The 20,857-nt window shown below is 40.1% G+C and overlaps 1 protein-coding gene across 7 annotated transcripts in view; it reads right to left on the bottom strand.

Annotated features, from left to right (window-relative positions):
* TRPC1 (transient receptor potential cation channel subfamily C member 1) overlaps positions 1-20,857 on the bottom strand; it is a 201,877-nt gene that overhangs the window by 75,059 nt on the left and 105,961 nt on the right. For 5 of the 7 annotated variants that reach the window (XM_059688257.1, XM_059688258.1, XM_059688255.1 and 2 more), the window contains 2 exons: positions 16,022-16,161; positions 7,179-7,322 (listed from right to left, as the gene is read on the bottom strand). In XM_059688257.1, the coding sequence (XP_059544240.1) occupies positions 7,179-7,322; positions 16,022-16,161 (284 nt within the window). Of the gene's footprint in view, positions 1-7,178; positions 7,323-15,622; positions 15,838-16,021; positions 16,162-20,857 lie in introns of those variants that run through there. The other 2 variants (XM_059688261.1, XM_059688259.1) reach the window with 2 other exon arrangements.

Raw genomic sequence — 20,857 nt, forward strand, 5'->3', positions numbered from 1 at the left:
TAGATCCCCAGGGACCCGCCCCGCCCAAGCCCTGCACAGAGCCATTTGCCAGATAGCCTCAGGCAAAGGCAAGATTAGCACCGCCCTAGAGATCCAGCACAGAAGCTCTCCCACTGCAGACACAGCTGACTCTCATAGCCAGTTAGCCTGGAGGTCAAATCACCCCCGGTATTGCCGACAACAATCAAGGCTTAACTACAACAAGACTGCGCACAAAGACCACTAGGGGGTGCACCAAGAAAGCATAAAAAATGTGGAGACCAAGAAACAGGACAAAACTGTCAATGGAGGATATTGAGTTCAGAACCACACTTTTAAGGTCTCTCAAGAACTGTCTAGAAGCCGCCAATAAATGTAGTGAGATCCTCAAGAAATCTAATGAGACCCTCGATGTTGTGATAAAGAACCAACTAGAAATTAGGCATACACTGACTGAAATAAAAAATATTATACAGACACCCAACAGCAGACCAGAGGAGCGCAAGAATCAAGTCAAAGAATTGAAATGTGAAGAAGCAAAAAACACCCAACCGGAAAAGCAAAATGAAAAAAGAATCCAAAAATACGAAGATAGTGTAAGGAGCCTCTGGGACAGCTTCAAGTGTACCAACATCAGAATTATAGGGGTGCCAGAAGAAGAGAGAGAGCAAGATATTGAAAACCTATTTGAAGAAATAATGACAGAAAACTTCCCCTACCTGATGAAAGAAACAGACTCACAAGTCCAGGAAGCAAAGAGGACCACACCAAGACACATCATAATTAAAATGCCAAGAGCAAAAGATAAAGAGAGAATCTTAAAAGCAGCAAGAGAAAGAAACTCAGTTACCTAAAAGGGAATACCCATACGACTGTCAGCTGATTTCTCAACAGAAACTTTGCAGGCCAGAAAGAAATGGCAAGAAATATTCAAAGTGATGAATACCAAGAACCTACAACCAAGATTACTTTATCCAGCAAAGCTATCATTCAGAACTGAAGGTCAAATAAAGAGCTTCACAGATAAGGAAAAGCTAAAGGAGTTCATCACCACCAAACCAGTATTATATGAAATGCTGAAAGGTATCCTTTAAGAAGAGGAAGAAGAAGAAAAAGGTAAAGATGCAAATTATGAATAACAAACATGCATCTATCAACAAGTGAATCTAAGAATCAAGTGAATAAATAATCTGGTGATCATAATAGAGTCAGGGACATAGAAAGGGAATGGACTGACTATTCTTGGGAGGGAAAGGGGTGTGGGAGATGCAGGAAGAGACTGGACAAAAATCGTGCACCTATGGATGAGGACAGTGGGTGGGGAGAGAGGGCGGAGGATGGGGTGGGAACTGGGAGGAGGGGAGTTATGGGGGGAAAAAAGAGGAACAAATGTAATAATCTGAACAATAAAGATTTAATTAAAAAAAAGAACAAAGGGTTAAAACTTCTCACAAAAGAATGCAGATGATATGGAAGGAAAGGGAAAAGAGGACAAGGAGTCTTAATTCAACTTCTCCTTAACCAGAGACTACTTAGTGCAAATCATCCTGGAGCTGTTAAAACAGCAGGGAGGAGTGGGAAGTACAGTTTTATCTCATCCCAACTGTTTAAATAGAAAAGCCAGAGGTCTAGGGATTTAATTGCCAAGTGCTTCTCATAAATTGTAGAAAAGCCATAACAAAGAAAAGGGGAGACCTTCAGAGTTAATCTGTATCAGGTTAACTAGCAGATAATTTTTTTAAAAAAATTTATTGACAAGAAGGTATATAGGATTCCGGAAAGATGGCGGCGATATAGGCAGACGCGTCCCAGGTCGTGTCCCGGAGCAAATGGAGTGAGCAGCTGAAACTAGTAGCACCCACCCCGAATTGGCAAAATTGCTCAGCTGGTGAGACGGTTTACAGCCAGGAAGAGCAGAACTCCCCTGGAAAGGTAAAAAAACAAGGGATTTGGGCAGGAAAGTTTGCCAGACCTCTGAGCCCAGAGAGTCGGAGGGAGACCGCTTGGCAGACAGCCGTGTCCCTTGGGACAGGCACAGCCCCTGACGGGGGAAAGGAGAACCAAGGGATTCCTGGAACTGCCAGGGGAATGGAGAGCTGGGTTCTGTGATCACGGAGGACTGAGCCTGAAGGGGACAGTCTGAAGAGCTGACCAGACCATGCAGTCCCAGTAAGAGAAGAAGCTTACAGAAACCAAGCCTTCCCCGTTTCCACGGCCGGCGTTTGTTTGTTTGTTTTCACTGAATCCTGTTCATGGGACATTTCGGATACAGACACTCACCTGTGCTGAAGAGAGGGAGAGTGTGCGGAGGAGTGGAATCTGGGGAGAGACTGGGGAGAGAGGGGGGGCCAGGAGAGGTGGCAGTGAATTGAGTGCTGAGACACCCCTGAGCCCAGGACTGGGGCAGCCATTCTCTCCGGAGAGTGAGACTCCCCCCCGCAGCCCCCAGGCAAGGAGCACAGCCACACCCAGATTCCACCCTGAATGAGATCAAGGATTAAGATAACATGATCAGTCCCTGGGAGTTAACAGGGTCTGGCCTATAGAGGGATTTTCAATCCCAGCAACAACACAGCACCAGTAACTATTACAGAGCCAGCTCTGGGCAGTGAACTTCCACTGGAGGGAGAGGCCCTATAGCTTCAGAGGCCAACCCCAGAACACTGCCACCCAGAGGCTGACCCACTAACTGACTCTTTGCTAAACACAAAATAAGGCAGTCTGGGAAACAAATACGGCCTGCATTAAAATAAGGACTGTGGTTTACAACACAGAGGAACAGTGTATCGCAGGGAAACTCAACACTCTCCTGAATACCTGGCAGGTCTAAGGTGAGCCACACTGAAGAATAGAAGAAACGAAGGACCTTCACTACTGCAATTTTTTTTTCTTTTTTCACCTTTTAACTAAGAAACCATTTTTTTTTCTTCTTCTTTTTTTTTCTTTTTTTTCTTCTTTTTCCATCACCTGATTTTACCCTTTTAATTACTACCTTCTTATTTTTAACCAGTATTATTACTGCTACCATTTTACCATTTTTTAAAGTGCCATTTTATTTTCTCTTTATTTTATTTTGGGATTAGTGTTCTCCATTCTATTTTCATCATTATATTATTGGTTGTTTCTAGTTTGCATTCATCTCCAGGGAGCTGTTGCTGGAATTTGTTGGGATTAGTGGCGGTTCTATAGGAGTATTCTCCTCATATAAAAAGTCTCTTCCCCTCTTCCACTTCATTCTCTCTTTTCGCTCTTTTTTTTTTCTTTTCTTTTCTTTTCTCGCTTTTATTTTCCCCCCTCCTTTTTCCCAACTTCATTTTTGCACTCCTTTTTTTGGTCCCTACTTTTCTTTTCTTTTTTCTCTTTTATCTTTTTCTCTTCCTTCTTCCTTATCCCCTAATTCTCTTAATTCGGGTGGTCACCTTTATTTGGGGTTATTAATATCGTGAATATATTTGTGTATAGTGCCTGGTACGTGCTGCCTTCTTGTGTTGTATTTTGTGCCTTTAAATCAACGCAGCAGATCCAAGCAACAGCAACCTCCTGAGCACCACATCCTCTGCTGAGGAACAGCAGCTGTACGTGAAACCTCGCCCCACCAGCCAGAAGAGCCACCACAGCCGTGAACAGCACCCACCAGAGGAGCTGCTGCCAACTGAAGAGCAGCTGCTACCGCAACCGCCCAAAGAGCAACCACAGACCAAGGAGTCACTGCCACCAAGGGAGCAACCACTGAACGACTCAACGTCTAGATATGTCAGTGAGATCAAACATGGGTAGACAAAGAAACCCCCAAAGGAAAGAGAAGGAGGACTCTCCAGAAAAGCAGCTAAGTAACACAGAGGCATGCAACATGACAGAAAAAGAATTCAGAATAATGGTCCTAGAGTGCATAAACCAGATGGGGGAAAAATCGACAACCTCTGCAAGAAGCAAGAAGAAACAGATGTAAAAATCAATAACATATGGAAGAAGCTAGAAGAAACAGATGAAAAAATCAACAACTTAAGACCCAAGAAGAAATGAAGAGTGATATAGCTGCAATGAAAAACACCATTGAAAGTATCAACAGTAGACTAGGAGAAGTGGAGCACCGAATTAGTGAATTAGAAGACAAGGAAGCAAAACACACCCAAAATGTACTGCAATTGGAGAAAAAAATTAAAAGACAGGAGGAGAGCCTAAGGGAGCTTTGGGACAACATGAAACGAAACAACATACGAATAATAGGAGTACCAGAACAACAGAAAGATGAACAAGGAGTAGAAAATCTATTCGAAGAAATAATATCAGAAAACTTCCCTGAGGTGGGGAAGAAAAAAGTCACACGAGCCCAGAGAGTCCCAAGCAAGGTGAACCCGAAAAGACCCACACCAAGACACATCATAATTACCATGGCAAATGTTCAGGACAAAGAGAGAATCTTACAGGATGCAAGAGAGAGACGGAAAGTTACATACAAGGGATCTCCCATTAGATTGTCAAATGATTTCTCAACAGAAACATATCAGGACAGAAAAGAATGAACAGAAATTTACAAAGTGATGTAAAGCAAAGGACTGAATCCAAGAATACTCTATCCAGCAAGGCTATCATTCAAACTTGAAGGGGAAATAAGAAGCTTCACAGACAAGAAGGTATATAAGGCAGAAATCTCCCACCCGACTTGTTCTTCAGATTAGCTGTAAGTCCATCTGGGCTTGCCTTGCTTAATAAATGTGAATGTTTTAATTTTTTAATAAATTCACATTAACACATCACAATTATTATCTGGATTCACTCGTTTGAATTCATTCCTATGAGCATGACAAGAATCAAGTGGGGACAGCCCTCTCCCTCTGGCTCAGGGGCTCTCCGATTAACACTTCTCTGGTGTCTGTGAGAGGGGCCTGTAACAACACTTCAGGAAACACTGTTGCAGGACAAGAGCACAACCAAGTCAATTCAGGTTTCCCCTCCATATTTTATATTCATATCTTTGGAGAAGGTAATTATGCCTTTTATTTAAAATATCTCCTCTAAAAATCTAAAAGAGAATCTAAATTGTTAATAAATTTTGATTTCTCCAGGGAAAATAAATATTGCTCAGATTTTCAGGCTTATAAGATAACTTAGGCAGTGGTTCTCAACCTTCCTAATGCCACGACCCTTTAATACAGTTCCTCATGTTGTGGTTACTCCAAACCATAAAATTATTTTCGTTGCTACTTCATAACTGTAATTTTGCTACTGTTATGAATCATAATGTAAATATCTGATATGCAGGATGTATTTTCATTGTTCGAGATCCACAGGTTGAGAACCGCTGATAGAGTATATGTAGGGCCAATTACCTAGCATAATTGATCCCACCTTCTAAAAATAATCAGCTACTAAAATCTGTGGGTAAAGTCAACCAATTATGAGTCCTTCCTTTAGTGATATAGCTGCAATGAAAAACACAACCGCCCAAAGAGCAACCACAAAGACACTTAGATTTAGTCCATCTCAAAAGCACTATTTCTTAACTATAAAATACTGTAACATATAAAGTTGGACTACATGGAATCTATTAAATTTTTTAGGTCTAAAAAATTAGGTGAGGCAATACCACTATTCTATATGAGGTTTTCTCAAAAAATTGTTAGGTTTTATGCTATTTTCCAACTTATTGCATTTAATATTTATTAAACAGTTAAAGAGTATTTTTTAAAATTTAGCTTACATATTTTCAAAATCCTGTAGTATAAATTGTTTATACAACACCTCCCTTATATTTATCACTTAAAACTTTAAATATGAGCCCAGCTGGCATGGTTCATTGGTTTAGCATTGACTTCTGAACCAGGAGGTCATGGTTGGATTCCCAGTCAGGGCACATGCCTGGGTTGTGGGCTTCTCCCCAGTAGCAGGGGTGTGCAGGAGACAGCTGATAAATGATTCTTTCTCATCATTCATGTTTCTATCTATCTATTTCCTTTACTCTCTGAAATCAATAAAAATATATTTAAATAAAATTTTTAAATGTGAGATTCATTTTAAGAAGCAGATTTTTATATTCGTCTAATGTCTGAAGAATAACTATTTAAAAGACACCTATGTCTATGGACTGGGGAGAGAGGCACAATGGACCACAATTTAGTAAAGACTGAATACCTGAAAGCAAAGGATTATCATTCAACCAGAAGCAAAGTAGATTAACAAATTGTCTTTTCAATTGTTATTTTCAAAAGCAAAGGTTAGCTTTAACATTATGAGAGAACAATGTTCTAGTGTGCAAGTAAAAGATGTTAATAATGACATCTAACAAGTATTCTTTAAGAAATTTTAATCATCAACAAATCAACAAACGACAAGTGCTGGAGAGGATGTGGAGAAAAAGGAACCCTCGTGCACTGCTGGTGGGAATGCAGACTGGTGCAGCCACTGTGGAAAACAGTATGGAGTTTCCTCAAAAAGTTAAAAATGAAACTCCCATTTGACCCAGTAATCCCACTTCTAGGACTATATCCCAAGAAATCAGAAACACCAATCAGAAAGGATATATGTACCCCTATGTTCATAGCAGCACAATTTACAATAGCTAAGATTTGGAAACAACCTAAGTCATTGATGGCAAACCTCTGACACGCGAACTCATTTTTTTGGTTGATTTTTCTTTGTTAAATGGCATTTAAATATATAAATATATAAAATAAATATCAAAAATATAAGTCTTTGTTTTACTATGGTTGCAAATATCAAAAAATTTCTATATGTGACACGGCACAAGAGTTAAGTTAGGGTTTTAAAAATGCTAACACGCCGAGCTCAAAAGGTTCACCATCACTGACCTAAGTGCACATCAGCAGATGAATGGATTAAAAGACTGTGGTACATCTACACAATGGAATACTATGCTACTATAAAAAAGAAGGAACTTATACCATTTGCAACGGCATGGATGGAAGTGGAGAGCATTATGCTAAGTAAAATAAGCCAGTTGGAGAAAGATAAATCATGATCTCACTCATATGTGGGATATAATGATCAACATAATTTGATGAACAAGAATAGATCCAGAGACAAATGGCAGGGGAAGGGGGGATTAGAGAGCAACCAAAGGACTTGTATGCATGCATATTAGCATAACAATGGACACAAACACTGGGGCGATGGGGGCTTGCCCGGGGTGGGAATGGCTGCAATAAAAAAATTATATATATGAAATTTTAATTACTTACCTGTAATGGACCCAAGATAGAACTTGTTGTATACATGAAAAAGAGCCGAAGATAACTCAGAACATTTGCAAATGCAAACAGTCCTTCTGCCACCAGTGTAGGATGAAATGCATCCCAGTCTTTCCGATCAGCAAAGTCATGAAACTAAGGAAGAAAAAGCCAAAGGTAAATAGCTCTCTCAATTTAGTAAAATAAAAACTTATTCCAATTATTGAAAACAAACATTTTAATTATGTTTCCTTGTGGGAGGTCATTATGTTTTATAAATTTCTCTTCTTTTAATAGAAATAAGATTGTTTTAACAATAAAATATTTCGAAAAATGAAGTGAGTAGCTGAAACTAGTAACACCCACACTGAATTGGCAAAATTGCTCAGCTGGTGAGAGGGTTTGCAGCCGGGAAGAGCAGAACTCCCCTGGAAAGGTAAAAAAAACCAGGGATTTGGGCAGGAAAGTTTGCCAGACCTCTGAGCCCAGAGAGTCGGAGGGAGACCGCGTGGCAGACAGCCGTGTCCCTTGGGACAGGCACAGCCCCTGACGGGGGGGGGGGGGGGGGGGGGGGAGGGTGGGAAGGAGAACCGCGGGATTCCTGGCGCCGCTGGGGGAATTGAGAGCTGGTTTCTGTGATCACGGAGGACTGAGCCTAAAGGGGGCAGCCTGAAGAGCTGACCTGACCATGCAGTCACGGTAAGAGAAGAAGCTTACAGAAACCAAGCCTTCCCCGTTTCCACGGCCGGCGTTTGTTTGTTTGTTTTCACTGAATCCTGTTCATGGGACATTTCGGATACAGACACTCACCTGTGCTGAAGAGAGGGAGAGTGTGCGGAGGAGTGGATCTGGGGAGAGACTGGGGAGAGAGGGGGAGCCGGGAGAGGTGGCAGTGAATTGAGTGCTGAGACACCCCTGAGCCCAGGACTGGGGCAGCCATCCTCTCCAGAGAGTGAGACTCCTCCCCCCAGCCCACAGGCAAGGAGCACAGCCACACCCAGATTCCACCCTGTACGAGATCAAGGATTAAGATAACATGATCAGTCCCTGGGAGTTAACAGGGTCTGGCCTATAGAGGGATTTTCAATCCCAGCAACAACACAGCACCGGTAACTATTACGCAGTCAGCTCTGGGCAGTGAACTTCCAGTGGACGGAGAGGCCCTATAGCCTCAGAGGCCAACCCCAGAACACTGCCACCCAGAGGCTGACCCACAAACTGACTCTTTGCTAAACACAAAATAAGGCAGTCTGGGAAATAAATGCGGCATGCTTTAAAATAAGGACTGTGGTTTACAACACTGAGGAACAGTATATCACAGGGAAACTCAACACTCTCCTGAATACCTGGAAGGTCTAAGGCGAGCCACACTGAAGAATAGAAGAAACGAAGGACCTTCACTACTGCAATTTTTTTTTTCTTTTTTCACTTTTTAACTAAGAAACCAATTTTTTCTCTTTTTTTTTCTGTTCTTTTTTTTTCTTTTCTTCTTTTTCCATCACCTGATTTTACCCTTTTAATTACTACCTTCTTATTTTTAACCAGTATTATTACTGCTACCATTTTACCATTTTTTAAAGGGCCATTTTATTTTCTCTTTATTTTATTTTGGGATTAGTGTTCTCCATTCTATTTTCATCATTATATTATTGGTTGTTTCTAGTTTGCATTCATATCCAGGGAGCTGTTGCTGGAATTTGTTGGGATTAATGGCTGTTCTATAGGAGTATTCTCCTCATATAAAAAGTCTCTTCCCCTCTTCCACTTCATTCTCTCTTTTCGCTCTTTTTTTTTTCTTTTCTTTTCTCGCTTTTATTTTCCCCCCTCCTTTTTCCCAACTTCATTTTTGCACTCCTTTTTTTGGTCCCTACTTTTCTTTTCTTTTTTCTCTTTTATCTTTTTCTCTTCCTTCTTCCTTATCCCCTAATTCTCTTAATTCAGGTGGTCACCTTTATTTGGGGTTATTAATATCGTGAATATATTTGTGTATAGTGCCTGGTACATGGTGCCTTGTTGTGTTGTATTTTGTGCCTTTAAATCAACGCAGCAGATCCAAGCAACAGCAACCTCCTGAGCACCACATCCTCTGCTGAGGACAAGCAGCTGTACGTGAAACCTCACCCCACCAGCCAGAAGAGCCACCACAGCTGTGAACAGCACCCACCAGAGGAGCTGCTGCCAACTGAAGAGCAGCTGCTACCGCAACCGCCCAAAGAGCAACCACAGACCAAGGAGTCACTGCCACCAAGGGAGCAACCACTGAACGACTCAACGTCTAGATATGTCAGTGAGATCAAACATGGGTAGACAAAGAAACCCCCAAAGGAAAGAGAAGGAGGACTCTCCAGAAAAGCAGCTAAGTAATACAGAGGCATACAACATGACAGATAAAGAATTCAGAATAAGGGTCCTAGAGTGCATAAACTGGATGGAGGAAAAAATCGACAACCTCTGCAAGAAGCAAGAAGAAACTGATGAAAAAATCGACAACCTCTGCAAGAAGCAAGAAGAAACAGATGAAAAAATCGATAACATATGGAAGAAGCTAGAAGAAACCGATGATAAAATCAACAACTTAAGTAAGACCCAAGAAGAAATGAAGAGTGATATAGCTGCAATGAAAAACTCCATTGAAAGTATCAACAGTAGACTAGGAGAAGTGGAGCACCGAATTAGTGAATTAGAAGACAAGGAAGCAAAACACACCCAAAATGTACTGCAATTGGAGAAAAAAATTAAAAGACAGGAGGAGAGCCTAACGGAGCTTTGGGACAACATGAAACGAAACAATATACGAATAATAGGAGTACCAGAACAACAGAAGGATGAACAAGGATTAGAAAACCTACTCGAAGAAATAATATCAGAAAACTTTCCTGAGGTTGGGAAGAAAAAAGCCACACAAGCCCAGAGAGTCCCAAACAAGGTGAACCCGAAAAGACCCACACCAAGACACATCATAATCACCATGGCAAATGTTCAAGACAAAGAGAGAATCTTACAGGCTGCAAGAGAGAGACGGAAAGTTACATACAAGGGATCTCCCATTAGACTGTCAAATGATTTCTCAACAGAAACACATCAGGCCAGAAAAGAATGGACTGAAATTTACAAAGTGATGCAAAGCAAAGGACTGAATCCAAGAATACTCTATCCAGCAAGGCTATCATTCAAACTTGAAGGGGAATTAAGAAGCTTCACAGATAAAAAAAGGCTAAGGGAGTTTGTCACCACCAAGCCAGCAATGCAAGGAATGCTAAAGGGACTGGTATAAAAATAAGAAATAAAAAGCTCAGAAAGAAAACAGACACACAAAAAAAGAAATGGCTACAAACAAGTACCTTTCAATAATAACTTTAAACGTAAACGGACTAAATGCTCCAAACAAAAGACATCGCGTGGCTGAATGGATAAAAAAACATGACCCATACATCTTCTGTCTACAAGAAACCCACCTCATTAGAAGGGACTCACACAGACTGAAAGTGAAAGGATGGAAAAATATCTTTCAGGCAAATGGAAAGGAAAAGAAAGCTGGGGTAGCAATACTTATATCGGACAAAAAAGACCTCAAAGTGAAGGCCATAACAAGAGATAAGGAAGGCCACTTCATAATACTAAAGGGATCAATACAACAAGAAGATATATCCCTGGTAAACATATATGCACCCAATGCAGGAGCACCCAAATTCATAAAAAAACTCCTGGAAGATATCAAAGGAGAGATCGACAACAATACAATCATAGTAGGAGACTTTAATACACCACTGACAGCACTGGATAAGCCCTCTAAACAAACAATGAGCAAAGATACAGCAATCCTAAATGACTCACTAGATCAGATGGACTTAATAGACATCTTCAGAACACTTCACCCCAAAGCCAGGGAATATACATTCTACTCAAATGCTCATAAGACATATTCAAAAATAGACCATATATAGGGTCACAAGCAAAGTATCCCCAAATTCAAGAAGATTGAAATCATAAAAAGCGTCTTCGCAGACCACGATGGCATAATATTACAAATAAACTACAATAAAAACAACCCAAAATACTCAAACACCTGGAAGCTGAATAGCATGCTATTAAATATTGATTGGGTTACCAATGAGATCAAAGAAGAAATTAAAAACATCCTGGAAAATAATGACAATGAAAACACAACAATCCAAAACCTATGGGACACAATAAAAGCAGTCCTGAGAGGGAAGTTTATAGCTCTACAGGCCTACCTCAAAAAACAAGAAAAAATGGTAGTAAATCACCTAACTCTACAACTCAAAGAATTAGAAAGAGAGCAACAAGAAAACCCCAGAGTGAGTAGAAGGAAGGAGAATAATAAAGATTAGAGCAGAAATAAATGACATAGAGACCAAAAAAAAATACAGAAAATCAATGAAACCAAGAGCTGGTTCTTTGAAAGGATAAACAAGATTGACAAACCTCTAGCCAGACTCACCAAGAAGCAGAGTGAGGACCCAAATAAATAAAATCAGAAACGATAGAGGCGAAATAACAACAGACCCCACAGAAATACAAATGATTGTTAAAAAATACTATGGACAGCTCTACTCCAACAAACTAGACAACATGGAGGAAATGGACAAATTCCTAGAAAAATACAACATTCCAAAACTCAATCAGGAAGAATCTAAAAATCTCAACAGGCCAATAACTATGGAAGAAATTGAAGCAGTCATCAAAAAGCTTCCATCAAACAAAAGCCCAGGACCAGACGGCTTAACAGGGGAGTTTTACCAAACATTCAAGGAAGAACTAAAACCTATCCTCCTCAGACTACTACAAAAAATTCAAGAGGAAGGAACACTTCCAAGCTCATTCTATGAAGCCAGCATCACCCTAATACCAAAACCAGGTAAAGACAACACAATGAAAGAGAATTACAAGCCAATATCCTTCATGAACATAGATGCCAAAATCCTCAACAAAATCTTAGCAAATCGGATCCAGCAGTACATCAGAAAGATCATACACCATGACCAAGTAGGATTTATCCCAGGGATGCAAGGATGGTACAATATCCGCAAATCAATAAACGTGATACATCACATAAACAAATTGAAAGAAAAAAACCACATGGTCATATCAATTGATGCAGAAAAAGCATTTGACAAAATTCAACACCCATTTTTGATAAAAACTCTCAGCAAGGTGGGAGTAGAAGGATCATACCTCAACATAATAAGAGCCATATATGACAGGCCCACAGCCAACATCATACTCAACGGACAAAAACTAACACCATTTCCCCTAAGAACAGGAACAAGACAGGGATGCCCCCTCTCACCACTCCTGTTCAACATAGTACTGGAAGTGTTAGCCATTGCAATTCGGCAAGAAGAAGAAATAAAAGGCATCCAAATTGGAAAAGAGGAAGTAAAACTGTCCTTATTTGCAGACGACATGATATTATACATACAAAACCCTAGAGATTCCATCAAAAAGCTACTAGACTTAATACATGAATTTGGCAATGTAGCAGGATACAAAATTAACCCCAAGAAATCTGAGGCATTTCTATACACCAATAGTGAACTTTCAGAAAGAGAGATTATAAAAACAATCCCGTTTACCATTGCACCAAAAAAATTAAGCTACCTAGGAATAAACTTAACTAAAGAGGTAAAAGACCTCTACTCAGAAAACTACAGGACGTTGAAAAAAGATATAGAGGAAGACATAAACAGATGGAAGAACATACTGTGTTCATGGATTGGTAGAATCAACATCATTAAAATGTCCATACTACCCAAAGCAATCTATAAATTCAACACACTTCCCATTAAAATACCAACGGCATACTTCAGAGATCTAGAACGAACTTTCCAAAAATTCATCTGGAATAAAAAAAGACCCCGAATAGCTGCAGCAATCCTGAAAAAGAACAAAGTAGGTGGGATCTCAATACCAGATATCAAGTTGTATTACAAAGCCACTGTTCTCAAAACTGCCTGGTACTGGCACAAGAATAGGCATATAGATCAATGGAATAGAATAGAGAGCCCAGAAATCGGCCCGAACCAATATGCTCAATTAATATTTGACAAAGGAGGCAAGAACATACAATGGAGCCAAGATAGTCTCTTCAATAAATGGTGTTGGGAAAATTGGACAGATATATGCAAGAAAATGAAACTAGACCACCAACTTACACCATACACAAAAATAAACTCAAAATGGATAAAGGACTTAAATGTACGACAGGAAACCATAAAAATTCTAGAAGAATCCAAAGGCAACAAAATCTCAGACATATGCCGAAGCAATTTCTTCACTGATACAGCTCCTAGGGCACTTGAAACGAAAGAAAAAATGAACAAATGGGACTACATCAAAATAAAAAGCTTCTGCACAGCAAAAGAAACCATCAACAAAACAACGAGAAAACCCACTGTGTGGGAAAACATATTTGCCAATGACATATCTGATAAGGGCCTAATCTCCAAAATTTATAGGGAACTCATACAACTTAACAAAAGGAAGATAAACTATCCAATCAAAAAATGGGCAAAGGACCTAAATAGACACCTTTCAAAAGAGGACATTCAGAAAGCCAAGAGACATATGAAAACATGCTCAAAGTCACTAATCATCCGAGAGATGCAAATCAAAACAGCAATGAGGTACCATCTCACACCGGTCAGACTGGCTATCATCAACAAGTCAACAAACGACAAGTGCTGGAGAGGATGTGGAGAAAAAGGAACACTTGTGCACTGCTGGTGGGAATGCAGACTGGTGCAGCCACTATGGAAGACAGTATGGAGTTTCCTTAAAAAACTGAAAATGGAACTCCCATTTGACCCTGTGATCCCACTTCTAGGAATATATCCCAAGAAACCAGAAACACCAATCAGAAAGGATATATGCACCCCTATGTTCATAGCAGCACAATTCACCATAGCTAAGATCTGGAAACAGCCTAAGTGCCCATCAGTAGAGGAATGGATTAGAAAACTGTGGTACATCTACATGATGGAATACTATGCTGCTCTAAAAAGGAAGGAACTCTTACCATTTGCAACGTCATGGATGGAACTGGAGAGCATTATGCTAAGTGAAATAAGCCAGTCAATGAAGGAAAAATACCACATGATCTCACTCATTCATGGACAATAGAGACCATTATAAACTTTTGAACAATAATAGATACAGAGGCAGAGCTGCCTCAAACAGATTGTCAAACTGCAGCAGGAAGGCCGGGGAGGGTTGGGGGGCAGGAGGTAGGGGGGTAAGAGATCAACTAAAGGACTTGTATGCATGCATATAAGCATAACCAATGGACATAAGACACTGGGGAATAGGGGAGGCTAGGGGACTGTCTAGGGCGGGGGGATAAAATGGATACTTATGTAATACCCTTTGTAATACTTTAAGCAATAAAAATAAAAAAAGAGAACAACAATCCTACATTAAGTACTTATCTATACTAATAAAAGGATAATATGCTAAAAAAAAATAAAATAAAATATTTCTACCCAGATGAGGCAATATCACTATTCTATATAAGGCTTTCCCAGAAATTGTTAGGTTTTAAGAAATTAAAGTTTTAAAAACTGTTATTAAACTTTTTATGAATAAATGTTTACTAGTTTTTCTTAAATTCCACAACACAAATTTTAAATACGTTTACATGTCAAATTATTACCTATCTTATTAAATTAACCTTGTCCCTTGAATTAGGATTCTAGAATAAGCCATAGAAGTTCTTCTCCTTTTTATATGCAAAGGAGCGCTTTGTTACCTAGACATAGAGTGGCCACATGCTCCAACCACCTGGGATAGTCAGATTATGTACCAGTTTTCCTGGCATAATTATTAATAGCATCCATCCCTTTTCATTTCAAACTGTTTAAAATGCTTGATTAATATATGATTTTGGGATCCCACTTCTAGAGCTAAAGAGACTAGTCTAATAAAACAATGACCTTCAACTCTTTATTGAACTGTATATCTATGTATAACCAATTTTTATTTTTTAGTAATCTCAAAATTCTGGTCACTGACCATATTTAACATGTTCCTACTACTAATTACTTAAAAGAACAGAGTTTTTAATAAAGCAAAATGATGTTAGATAACCAGTTCACCTTTTATAGTTTATAAGTTAGTATAAAAACAAAAAAACAAAAACCCACACATAAAAAAACCCAGAAAACAGAAAATCCTGTATCATTTAGTTCTTTAAATGTGACTCTTCAGAATCTAAATTCTTTAAACAAAGACAGTTAACATTGGAATGTGTAAAACATTATATAATTAATTTCATTCAGATAAACTTTTTATCTCTGGCAGATATAAAGATATCTAATTCTAATTAATTGAAGTAACTTTGTGTTTTCATTTTAAGTATATAAAGGTTAATGAGGTACATAAACCTAGCTCAGATATAAGGAATCAGCATTTGGTAGAAAGAAAATGCCTAGACAGACCTGGATTTAAATCCAGTCTTGCTTGGTTCCTTACTGTGTGGACTTGGATAAGTTACTTAATACTTCTGAGCTTCATTTTCCTTATTGGAAAAAAGGGGATAAGGACAAAGAGTCTCAAAGAGTCCCTGTGAGGATAAAATGAGATAAGTATAAAGCAAGTATTAAACCATGGTGCCTGGCATTTAACAGATAACCAACATTCACAGGTAATTAAGATCGTTAAACTACTGGAGAGGAAGGAAGCAATGCGCACTATTCCCTTGCACAGGATAGCTTTAAAATGAAAACACATCAGATACAGATTTGAGCCAATGGAACTCAGACTTAGGTAGCTAAATATCTCAGGTTTCTCCTAAATAAATTTCACTTGTGTCTCCAATTGACATAGTTAATAGTCACCTTGTTGTGAGCAACCACTTTCAGGGCAAAGGTTGCCAAATAAAGGGAATTCATGACGAAACTGAGTTGATTACGAGATTCTTCTAAAAAGTCTTCCAACCCTTCATACCAGAGTCTTTTAATGTCTGACCAAATCATCCCTAAAAAAGAAAGAAAAAAAATCAAATAACGCTCTTACTTTCATGGAAAAACACTTTTAGGCTCAAAGTATTAAATAACATTTGCATCAGCTGTAGCCTCATTAAGAAGAAATAAAAAAAAAACCCTCTCAAAATTTGAAAGAAAATAATCTTAAGTTTCATATAATAATATCTTTCCCAGAGAGGGAGTAAAGTCAAACAAGCAGAAGAAAACAAATAAATTGATCACACACACACACAGAGATCCCAAAGGCTCAGTTCCAGTTCCTTTCTCTATTCATACTCACTGCTATAGTGACCTCATCCAAATCTAGTCTAATGGCTTTCAATAACATATGTGTCAGACTTTCAAATTTATCTCTCTAAACTCAACTTTATTTATATAATAATCAATATCTCTAAACCTCTCTAAAATCCCACTTGTATAGACACTTAGCTGCTCTGTCTCCAAATGGATGTCCTACATGTCCAAACTGAACTCTTAATCTCTGACCCTAAATTCACTGCAGTTGAAGACCTCCCTATTTCATTGGATGGCAATTCCATGCTTCTAGTTGCTCCATCCAAATTAATCATTCTTGACTCATATTTCTTTTAAACCACACAATCAATATAGTAGCAAAACTTTTTGGTTCTACTTTCAAAATATACTTAGGATCGAACCCTTCTCACTACCATTTCAATTTCAAGCCACTGTCATCTATTGCTTGAATTACTTTAATAGCTTCCCTGGTTTCCCTTCTTTAATTCTGATCTCCCTAAAATCTATTCTCAACATAGCAACTAGAGTAATCCTTTTAAGATGCCAAGTGTTACTTTTCTCCTCAAAACCCTGTAGAAACTCCCAGAGGAGAAAGGATTGACTGCAGGTCAGAACTCTTTCTCCATGGGAACATAACCTCATGGTATCATCAATTATGAAAACATACCAGGTTAAGAAAAATAAGGACAGCCGTTTTCAACATTGTAACAATAACCACTCACTGGAAACTGCCTGTGGACCAGGCTGACTGTGAGTGAACTCAGAGACCCTGCAGGCACACACAGCAAGAAGAAAAGACATGATGAAAAACAGGCCTCAGCTCCTATGTGTAATGTCTCTCCTAACGTAGGTGTGTGCCTACAGTGGGAGGTACACTCTTGGGCTTTATAAGACATTAGAGGTCTGGTGTATGAATTTGTGCATGGGTGGGGTCTGGCCGGCCCGCCCTCATCTGGGTTGGGTGGGCTGGGCCGGCCAGGGGGACGGAACATGGAAGGTTGGCCGGCCGGCTTCAACCCCAATTGGGGTGGGGGAGCTGATCGGGGGCGGTTGGCCTGGCAGCTCCACCCTGGTCGAACTCCCAGTCAAACTTCCAGTAGAGGGGACAATTTGTGTATTAGTCTTTTATTATATAAGATAGTTCCTGCTAGATTCGAGGCCTTTCTAGCTGGTGTAGCTCACACGCACCCATATGGCCTCATCTCATAAAACTGAGTGTACCCACTATGGGGTTTTGAAGCAGCCCCAAACTTTTATAAGAACTGCCAATAAAGACCTATTTGAAGCTGTCATGTGGTCTGCTGTACTTTCTGTATCTTTCTACAAAGCTCAATACAGCTGGTACCTATTGGGTCCTGTGAGTGAAAATGAGGTTGGGAACCCAAATCACTGCTGCTGATTGTGCAGAGTGGGCACTGCATCTTCCCTTATATCTCATTTTACTTGGAGTCAAAACCAAATGCCTTACAATGGCCCACAGAATTACACTATCTCCTCTCCTATTGATCTTTCCTTCCATCACTCTGGTCACACTGGACTCCTTGATTCCTTGCTGTTTTTTGACTCCTGCCTTCAGGCCTTTACACTCTCACTTCCCTTGGTTGGAAGTTCCTCACCCTGATATCATCTGGCTAACACCCTCACTTCATGTCTTTACCTACCACCTACTCTTATTGCCCTATTTAAAACTGCAAACCCCATGCTCCCCACTCCCAATCCCCCAACTATGCTCTCTTTCTTTTTCCTTAGTGCTTATCATTTTTAAACATTGGATATAGTTTACTTAGTATGTCTATTATTAACTATCTTCCCCTCATTTTGGGTGAGCTCTTCAAGGGTAAGAATCCTAAATGTAAATGTCCTGAGTAGTGCCTGACACATGTGGGTACTCAAAAAAAAAAAAATTGCTAAATGAATAAATACACACAGATAAAAACAAACAAAACTATGAAGAGCCAGAGGTTTCTTCATGGATATGTACATATATATACTAGAGGCTCAGTGCATGAAATTTGTGCACGGGGGGGGGGGGGCATCCCTCAGCCCAGCCTGCACCCTCTCATAGTCTGGGAGCCCTCAGGTGATGTCCTACTGCTGCAGAGGTGGGAGAGGCTCCTGCCACTGCTGCTGCACTCACCAGCTGTGAGCCTGGCTTCTGGCTGAGTGGCGCTCCTTCTGTGGGAGTGCACTGACCACCCTGGGGCAGCTCCTGTGTTAAGCGTTAGCCCCCGGGTGGTCAGTGCATGTCATAGCGACTGGTCCTTCCTCCATTTCAGGGGTCTTCAAACTTTTTAAACAGGGGGCCAGTTCACTGTCCCTCAGACCGTTGGAGGGCCGGACTATAGTTTAAAAAAAAACTATGAACAAATTCCTATGCACACTGCACATATCTTATTTTGAAGTAAAAAAACAAAACGGGAACAAATACAATATTTGTATTTGCATGTGGCCCACGGGCCATAGTTTGAGGACCCCTGCTCCATTTGGTCTATTTGCATATTAGCCTTTTATTATATAGGCTATATTGCTGGGAGAAGAATAATATAATCATTTTATGATATATTCCTTCATTAAGATATTTTTAAAGATTATGAAATAAAAAAATACTAGAGTGTTACAACATAACATATGGCTGAATATCAAGTTAAGTCAATCAGAATCATTCTCTGGCTTACCAGAAGGTAGAATAGTTCCCCTGAGAAACACATGAAGCATTCTTGAAAAAAACTGTTCATAACATCTTAATTCTACAGTATCCATATTTTATGTAGAAAAAAATTACAAATATTTGCAGATCTGGGAAGAAAAACACTTTTAAAAATTCCACTTGGTCCTTGGCTGGTGTGCCTCAGTTGGTTGGATGTCATCCTGTGCACCAAAAAGTTGCTGGTTCAATTCCTGGTCAGGGCACATACCCGGGTTGTGGGTTCAATCCCTGGTAGGCAGTATGCAGGAAGCAGCCAAACAATGTTTCACTCTCACATTGATATTTTTCTCTCTCTAAAAATAAATTTTAAAAAATCTTAAAATTCCACTTGGATGAGCTTCTATTTAAAATGAAGAGATAAGGGGGAGGGATAATGGGGGATAAAAACATCCTATATAATAAAAGCCTAATATGCTAAGTGTCTGGTGGTCCAGTCGGCCATTCAACTAATCAAAGCATAATATGCTCATGAAATGTAAGGCTACTCAACCGCTCACTATGACGTGCACTGACCACCAGGGATAAGTCGACCAGTAGCTCTGATGTGCACTGACCACCAGGGAGAAGACGCTCTGACCGGTAGTTTAGCTTGCTGCTGGGTCCGGCCGACCAGGACTGAGCGAGATGGGCCGGAAACACCCTGGAGCCCTCCTGCTTTCCTTCCCCACCTGGCCAACTTCCCATGTCCCTCTCCAGCCCTGTTTGTGCACCAGAGGGGTCCCTCAGCCTTGCTTGCGCCCTCTCACAATCTGGGACCCCTTGGGGGATGTCAGAGAGCTGGTTTCGACCCGATGGCGGAGGAACAACCAGTTGCTATGATGCGCACTGACCACCAGGGGAAAGACGCTCAATTCAGGAGCTTCCCCCTGGTGGTCAGTGTGCTCCCACAGGGGGAGCACCGCTCAGCAAGAAGTGGGGGATGAGACAGGAAGCCTCAGTGGCAACACTAAGGATGTCTGACTGCCGGCTTAGGACCACTCCCCACCTAAGCCATCAGTTGGACATCCCCGGGGGCTCCCGGACTGTGAGAGGGTGCAGGCCAGGCTGAGGGACCCCCCGCCGCAAGAGCACAAATTTCATGTACCAAACCTCTAGTAAAATATATAAACTATCTGAAATAGTCTACATTTTATGAACTCAAACACTGTGACACTAAAACACTAAGCAAAAAAAAAAAAAAAAGCTTACAGAAATAAGTAAAATTGCATCCTGAAAATGCAATGTTATACCTTAGGGCAGTATGGCAAACCTATGACATGCGTGTCAGAGGTGACACGCAAACTCATTTTTTTGGTTGATTTTTCTTTGTTAAATGGCATTTAAATATATAAAATAAATATCAAAAATGTAAATCTTTGTTTTACTATGGTTGCAAATATCAAAAAATTTCTATATGTGGCACGGCACCAGAGTTAAGTTAGGGTTTTCAAAATGCTGACACGCTGAGCTCAAAAGGTTCGCCATCACTGCCTTAGGGGAACTCTTGACAAAAATTAGAGCATGAATTGGAAAAGATTTTTGATGAAAAAAAGGCAGACATTAAAGAATATTAAGTACCACCATCAGGTAGTTTCCCACCTCCTGTGCAACATCCCACAATAAAAATGCGACTCATACACTGGACATATTTCATGCTTCTAAACTGGACTGGAAGAACAAAGTAATTTTAAGCTACAGGGTGTCCCCCCAAAATGTATACACACTTTAACAGCTGATAGCTTAATTTT

This window comes from Myotis daubentonii, chromosome 3 (genome assembly GCF_963259705.1).
Source record: "Myotis daubentonii chromosome 3, mMyoDau2.1, whole genome shotgun sequence".
In the NCBI taxonomy this organism is placed as follows: domain Eukaryota; kingdom Metazoa; phylum Chordata; class Mammalia; order Chiroptera; family Vespertilionidae; genus Myotis; species Myotis daubentonii.